The 7,764-nt window shown below is 50.0% G+C and overlaps 1 protein-coding gene across 1 annotated transcript; it reads right to left on the minus strand.

Annotated features, from left to right (window-relative positions):
* Positions 1-1,759: 1,759 nt before the first annotated feature.
* HIGD1A (HIG1 hypoxia inducible domain family member 1A) lies at positions 1,760-7,265 on the minus strand. Its single transcript, XM_041408789.1, has 4 exons — positions 7,215-7,265; positions 5,285-5,392; positions 3,363-3,497; positions 1,760-2,674 (listed from the first exon to the last, which is right to left on the minus strand). The coding sequence occupies exons 2-4, from the start codon at positions 5,385-5,387 to the stop codon at positions 2,625-2,627; spliced, it is 288 nt and encodes a 95-aa protein (XP_041264723.1). The 5' UTR covers positions 5,388-5,392; positions 7,215-7,265; the 3' UTR covers positions 1,760-2,624.
* Positions 7,266-7,764: the final 499 nt, after the last annotated feature.

Below are 7,764 nucleotides of genomic sequence, written 5' to 3' on the forward strand. Positions count from 1 at the left end.
TTTCCCACACTGAGGGAAATCCAATTATCCTGATTAATGCACCAAAACCAGAGTGTCCCTTTGTGTGTTTTATGGGCAGAGAGTCACCTGGACAAGGTGCAAGGAGCAGAGTCTGGTGCCTCTGCACAGCCCACAGGGCTCTGGCATGAGGGATCAAAGAATTACTGAGTCAGTGAGGCTGGAAAATTAATTTCAATTGATTAAAGCCGATTCTGAGATTCAGAAAAAGCCTACAGAGATAAGGAGTCCATTCCATTTACTTAAGTAAACTGGATGTAAAATTTAGACCGCTTTTCTGGTTTCAGTAACCTTTGGGTTGATAATTAAAGTTATAATTAGATTGGATCTCTTGATAGGTTTAGCTACTGACCTTAAAGATAGCAAAGATAAGCAAGAACATCTTCAAACAGTAGTTGTCTCTGTTCTCAAAATAGCCTAGAATTCTTAGCAGAGTAACTATTTTAGGCTTCATGATTTTTTTTTTTTTCTCAGAATTTTCTTTACTTAGACTGCATTGCTGATTAGGTAATTACTTCATAACTTCTGGAGTTTTTTTTTTTTTTTTTACTTCTCTATACGGCAGAAACGTGCACGGTGCTCAAGGCGCAGCTCCATCACACAATGCTGCGATGGAGAAGCCCTGGAGATCCCGTCCAGCACTGCCACCAAGCCTTGTCCCCAAGCGCCACATCCACGCGGGATTCCAACACTTCCAGGCATGAAGTGCTCCGCGCTGAAGTGTTCGACACTTCCAGTGATGAAATGTTCCCGAATGTCTCCTCTGAACCACCCCGGGCTGCAGCCAGGAGGGCTCCAAGGCGGGGCTCACCTGGAGCAGGCGACACAGGAACGCACCCAGCTGGCTTTGGGATGTCCCCAGAGAGGGAGACTCCACGCCCTCCCTGCCCAGACCTTTCCAGCGCTCAACGGAAAGAATTTTTCACCCATTTTGAGGCAGAATTTCTTGTGTTTACGTTTATATATTTTAACTGCAAGCCTGTAGCTGTAAGTATCACCCTCCCGCTCGCCCTGTGACCTGCCAGGACCTGCCAGGTCCCGGCAGCGCCGCCGCGCTGTTCCCACACCGCGGGAGCTCCTGCCCGCGCTTCCCGCACCTCCCCCGGCCTACCCGAGCCGCGTTCCCGAGGGCACCGGGAGGGTGTCCCCGGCTGTCCCCGTGTCCTGCTGGGCAGCGGCAGGAGCGGAGCTGCGGCCCCGGCTCCCGCTGCGGGCCCGATGCGGTGCCCATGGCAACGGGAGCCCGCGCGCGCCCTTCCCCTCACGGCCGCCGCCATGATGGCTCCTCCCTCACACTCCGCTCCCTATCGCCATTCCCGCAATTCCCGCACCGATTGCGGCCCCTCAGCGCCACCGGAGCGGCTCCTTCTCCCCCGTTCGCGGCGGTAGGAACAGGAAAAGGCGCCGGCGCCCCTCCCCATCTGTGCGGGAGCAGGCAAGGGCAGCAGGGTGATACCAGCCGGGAGTCAAGGAGAGCACCGGCTGGGAATTCCCTTTCCACGAGCGCTGCACCCTCCTCAGGGGATTTTTATTCTGCTCACGCCTTCCCTCTGCTGCGGCACGGGAGCTTCCCCCAACAAATCCGTAGGCGAACAATAATTACCTCCACTGCTGACTTTTATTCGTGTTTAACCTCCCCCTGCTCTGAACAACAGGTCACAGACAGGTAGGTGCAGTTTGTACCTTGTATGGGTAACATCTGAGACCGTCACCATGGAATGTCAGCTGACAGGAAAATATGTGCTTTTTTAGAAATTGGCTTTTATTTTCGTGACTGCTGTTGGAAGTACAAGGAGTTTTGAGAGTAAAATAACTCACAGACAAGGATTTTAATACCTCAAAGGTGATGGGGGGGCTTCTCAGATTTAAATGTTTTAAAATTTTCTGTGGGGAACAGTACTGCAGAAATCAGCTAGATTGTACACTTTAAAAGCATTAAACCACCAAATTAAAGTTTCGTTTTCACAATCTGTATTTTAAATGTTACATTTAGATGTTACTAAGAAGAACACTGGAAACAAAGTTACAAAATACCATAATCCAAGGGTCTGATACTGCAAAAATAGGGAGCTTGTGTCTTCGTTAACAATGAATAAATATAACATTTAAATAGCTGTGACATACTTATCTCTATGCTTTAAATAAAAAATATACATGTTTATATAGCTCTCAATATTTTAGAAGTCATTTAGTGCTACAGGAAGCTTCTAAATTACAAAGTTGGAGGCAGAGGATAGAAAATGACAGCAAGGCGCTCCTGACATTCCCTGACAGAAGCCAGTTCAGACATCATGGTTTTGGGCAACAACAGCAGAAAAGTCACCAGTTTGAGGACTGAGTTGAAGGGGAAGATAGAGGGATTGCACTCCATGATATCCCTAAAAAACTGGGATGTGGTGGCATCAATAAGAGAGACCCAGACCCCAATAGGAGCTCCCCCAGGTCACATTCTGAGGCTGCCAGGTTCAGCACAGTGTACCATACACAAAATAGAACAATTCTCTAATGCCATGTATTATTTGTTTTCCTCAAGAACCCCTCAGTAGGGGGTTTGGAGCTGCAGTACACAGGCCACCACCAGGACAGGTTGTTCAGACAGCTTCCCACTATTCCTTGGGCTTCACCACGTACTCCTGGAACATGGAATACAGCACCCCTTCAAGACAGAAAAAAAAAAAAAAAAGCACAATTAAAAAACTGTGTTAAATTAGAAATAATGGGTTTCAAAATCTCAACAGTTCTCAGCAAGACAGAATTTGCCTTCCTCCTCAGCTGCATTTTTTAATAAACACTGAAAAGTTCTTCGTATACAGAGAAACCAGGTGTGAAAAGATAGAATTTATGAAAATGCAGATCCTGAGCTAATTCTAGTTGATTTTGTGGCCAAAGTCAAGCTTTTCTGATGTTCCTGCTGGGAATGCAGTACGGACAGTGTTTCATGGGATGGACATTTACACACAGAGGAGACCTGAGATGTACACATCAGGGGCACAGTGTCCCTGTACATTCAGAGACACAAATTCAGTCCTGAAAATATATATATACACATATAAAAATATGTAATACCGTGGTCTACATATGCTGTAGATATTCCAGTGCATTAAATTCAGAAACAGCAACATATTTAATGTCAGATGAACGTTTTCTTTTTTTGGCCTGTAAGAGGCAGAGATGCAGAACCATCTAGACATAATCAAAACTACTCTGAAATTAAATACTTAAGCACATAAAATCAGATTACTCCAGAAAGGCTGACTGAGCTCCAGTAAGCAGCACAACCATCCTGAAATAAATGTTCTGGATGCTTCCAGGAGGCTCTCCATAGCTTCCCATTCCATACGTACCACACGTCAGGGCTCCCACGGCGAAGCCCTGGGCTGCCACACGCATGTGGATCAGGTGAAGGGACAGTTTCATGTCACCTCTGTGCTTCAGCTTGTAGAGCCCGTAGGCAACCACGGCGGTGAAGCCAGCCATCCCTGCAAGGCAAGGAGAGCATCCCTCTGAGAGGAGATCCGGGGCAGCGGGAGGACTCAAGGGACCCACCTAAACTAAACAGCCCGTGAACCTCCGAGCTGTTCAGGTTGGAAAAGACCCTCAGGATCACTGAGTCCAACCAGCTGCCAAGGCCACTGCTAAACCGTGTCCCCAAGTGTCACTTCTATACAGGTTTTCAATCTCTGCGTGGATGGTGATTCTACCACTGCCCTGGGCAGCCCTTTCATTGAAATTTTTCCTGATATCCAATCTAAACTTCCCCTGGCACAACTTGAGGCCATTCTCTCTCATACTAAAATAAGCCTGTTTGGGTCTAATCACTGGTTTTGTGGAGTGGTGAATCCTAGCCCTGGTTTCACTCTAGTGCCACCTCATTCACTGCACACACCAGTGCAGGGAAGAGGAAGAGATTTGCACCAGCATTAAAATGCCAAAGGATTTTGGCATTACAGCTCAAGGTGTGAGAATTCCCTGGATATTTTTCAGACAGAACCAGGGCTCCTCACACCTCCTTTCCTGCATGGACACTCACAGCCAAGACCCCCACCCAGCTGATGCTCAGACTCCCAGTGCGTGGATGCTCCCTGATGTATCACTGGCCTATTTTGGGTGTTGTCACATTTGGCTAGGTGCCACCAGGACAGGACAAGTCACATGTTATTGTCCCCAGGCTGTGAGGAGGAAGGCTCTACCAGGTCTCTTTCCCAGGGCCAGAATTCACTGATAGTCCTTCAGCAGAGCAAACAGCCCCAGCTTTGCCAGCTCCAACACTGATGGTTTCACAGAGAAATGCACAACTTTTTCCAATTCCATCTATTTCATTCCATTTTTAGGACTATTTGCACAGTTCATAGGTGCATGCCAAGTTTTAAGTGCTGTGTATATTTTACCGAGCAGAGCACGGGCACTTTGTCTTCCTTGAGCCAGAGCATTACCAGTGCCACCAGAAAGCCGTAAACACTTAATTCACTCTCATTAAATACCAATTAACAGTTTTAGGGCCTTCAGCCCAGCTCTGACACAGGTCAAAGGTGAGTTGTGCCAATCTGCTTCGGGGAACTGGAACTCCTGGAGTTCACGGTACAGCCCAGCAAGGTGGAGACAAAGTGCAGCAAGCACGGAAGCAGTGACGGAAATCTGCTGGCAAACGCTGGGAACAGCTCACCCCGAGCGACCCCGCTGCTCTCCATTTCAGGTGGCTGGAAATCAAAACCTGTCTTGTGTCACACAAAAGCTGATCCCTGCTCTCCTCAGAAGCTTTTCGGGAGTCTCAACAGAGAGGCTGAGAACTTTAACAACTTCCTCAAGCTAGGTGTAACATAAAAGTTACTAAAAAAATGCATTTTAAACTGAGTGATGGCAGCAGAGGCCTGAAATGTTTACCAGCCAGGCTGTAATTTAAATCCTTCTGTCTGTGTTTTGATAGCTTTTAAGTCACTTTGTAGTGGTCACATAATTCCCAGGAACTGTGCTCCAGAACAGCTACACAACACACTCCTTAACCACCTGACAGCATCACTTAACCATGTTTTTCTAGCCTCACCTAAAAAGCTTTTCAGGGTTTGTTGGTTTGGGGTTTTTTCTTATACTAGTAGGTTCTGAGTTTTTCATTTAAGGTAATAGACCTCATTAATTTCCCTCTTTCTTGTAGGACAACTATTACGGGGAGATAATTTCTAAGTAATTTCCTGTTTACAGAAAAAAGGTGAACAGTGATGGTGTCTCCCACATCGATTGTGCAAACACATTTCTCCATTTTTGAACTCACCAATGGGCACAAATGGCGTCTCCTTAAACTTTTTTATCAGCTTCGAGGTCTGGCTGGTCTCTGTCTCATACTCAGGATAAACTGATTCCTGGCTGGGTGACATTGTGGCTGTGAAGACAAAGAACCTCCCTTCAGGTTTTGGAAACCCCAAATAAAGAGAATCTTTAGGGAAAGAAAGTCAGAAAATCCCTTGTGTATTCCATCAGTCACAAATATCCAGGTAGCAAGACACAAGAACAGGCACCATGGACAGATGGTTTAATTCAAGTGAAGCCTTGGGAAGCACAACTGTGCTTACCAGGAGAGGTAAGAACGAAACAAAACCAAAAAAAAATAGAAGAGCAACAAATTTCTTTATCCAGAGATGGCAGGATGCCCCCCATACTCACAGGCAGCCACAGAAAGCTTTGGTCACTGCTTGCCTTTCCTTTTAGGAATTCCATGCCTCACCACTCGGCTTGGCTTTCGCACGCTGGTCCTTTATAGCAGCTCTGACCTCAGCAAAGTTCACTTCTCCCCCTCACTCCCTGCCAGGAGCAGCAGCCACAGCAGTTGGGTTGGGAAGCACGAGCTGCTGCACAAGGTCAGCCCTGCCTGGCAGCTCCTCAGTCACCACAGCCTATCCCACATCACCACAACTCCAAATTCCTGATGGAGAACACAGGGATGGGAAACAGCCACCGCCAAGGAGCTGCTGAGCAAGTCCTCAAGTTGTGCAGACTCGTGTGGGGTCACATCAAGAGGAGAAGTCATCCACAGGTGAATTCTCACCTTCCCCCAAGGAAAATAAAAAGCAGCAACAGCTTGAGAAGGGCTCCACTCACAGAACCATCATCACCAAAGTGAGACCACCCGCCAGAACTTCCCTGCTTTTTGTGTTGGGAATTGCACGGATTACACCAAGACCTGTTCCCTCCTCAGTGCTCAGCATAAACATCTCTCAGTTAATGACAATTTCTGCCAGTGACACCACAGAGGGCTCTAATAAAAAAATCTCTACTGCTATTTTTCAGCTTTGCCACCAACAGCAAAACACAGCTCAGGGGCACTTAGAAAGGCTCCAAGCTCTTGGAATAAACCAAGTGGAATTCCATTAAGCAGGTGCCAGTAACCTCAGGCAGAAGAGACATTTCAGAGGTGGCCACGCTCTGTTGTTACACAGCATTTCGAGCGCACCCACGTGAGCAGACTGACTGGTTCTCAAACCATTTCCTCTGCAAGGCAAAAGGATTTGGTCTCTCCACACCTCCTACATCCACTCTCATTTGCTGAATGAAAATTATAATTTTAGCCTGACTCATTCACAGAAGGTAACGAGCTCTCCATCACTCAGCAGAGGAAGAGACAGCCAGAGGTGAGATTTACACAACAAAATTATATTAAAAGTGAAACAATTCATCCACCAGGGGAAGTTTCTGTGACCTTCAGCTCAGATCAGCTGCCCTGGGCACAGGGCAGAAGAAACTGGGTAAAACAGACCTTGCCCTGACCTTGCCCACACCGAACAGAGAGGTCAGGGCACCTGTGTGACCGATGTCACCGGCGGGGGAGGGACACTGAGGGAGGACCACGGCTGGGAAGGTGACAGGTCCCAGCATCCCTCCCTCCCGGCAAGGGGGAGGCCCTGGGTATCCCCAGGCTGCCTTCCGCCTGCCCAGCTCCACGTGGGGATCCTTCCCCGCTCCATCCCCAGGCCCCCGCACCCCACATGGGGATTTTTCCCCACTGCGGCCTCACGCACCTTTACCGCACTCCGGCCTTCTGCCCTACGTCCCCACACGGGGCCTTCTGCTCCCCTCCCGCCCGTCACTTTCCCCCCACATGGGAGCCCTTCCTCGCTCCAGCCCCAGGCACCCGCACCCCCCTGCAGAACTCGGGCTGTGTCCCCGGCGGTGCCGCGGGTGCCGCCAGCCCCAAACCCGGCTCTCACCTCGCTCATCCGATACCGGCCGGCGTCTGCCGCGACCGGCCCCGCCCCTACCTCTTATTGGCGGCTTCCGCCCCGCCCCTCCGCCGGGACCACAACTCCCAGCGTGCCCCGCGCCCGCGCGCTCGCCGACAGCCAATCCGAAACGTGGCCGCGACCACCGCTTCCTTATACGGGCGCGGGGGCGGGCGGGCGGTGACGTCAGCGCGCGGCGCTCCGCATTGCGGCGGGAAGGCGGTGGCGCGGGGCGGCCGGCAGGGGGCGCTGCGGGGCCCAGCCCGGCCTCAGTCCCGGCCTCAGTCCCGCCCTCAGTCCCGGCCTCAGTCCCGGCCTTCGCGGTACCGAGAGCCGGGCGGGGGCTCCGAGTCTGGTTTAGCCCCAAAACCAGCAAAACAGCGGGTCTTCAGGGCGGAAAAATGGCTACTGGTGGTTCTGCAGCTTGTCTGCTTTTCGTTTCAAAAACTTCCCGTGTTGACACACTGTGACGTGGAGTCAGATGGAGAGAGACTATTGGCAACAGCACGGAGTGACAGGGCAAGGGCGAGCAGTGTTA

This window comes from Onychostruthus taczanowskii, unplaced genomic scaffold, assembly GCF_017590055.1.
Source record: "Onychostruthus taczanowskii isolate IOZ18803 unplaced genomic scaffold, ASM1759005v1 scaffold3, whole genome shotgun sequence".
In the NCBI taxonomy this organism is placed as follows: domain Eukaryota; kingdom Metazoa; phylum Chordata; class Aves; order Passeriformes; family Passeridae; genus Onychostruthus; species Onychostruthus taczanowskii.

Coding starts and splice junctions, on each gene's coding strand:
- HIGD1A (XM_041408789.1), bottom strand. CDS start 5,387: ATGTCACCCAGCCAGGAATCAGTTTATCCTGAGTATGAGACAGAGACC. Junction 3,498..5,284: donor GACGCCATTTGTGCCCATTG/GTGAGTTCAAAA, acceptor CTTGCCTTGCAG/GGATGGCTGGCTTCACCGCC. Junction 2,675..3,362: donor CGTGGGAGCCCTGACGTGTG/GTACGTATGGAA, acceptor TCTGTCTTGAAG/GGGTGCTGTATTCCATGTTC.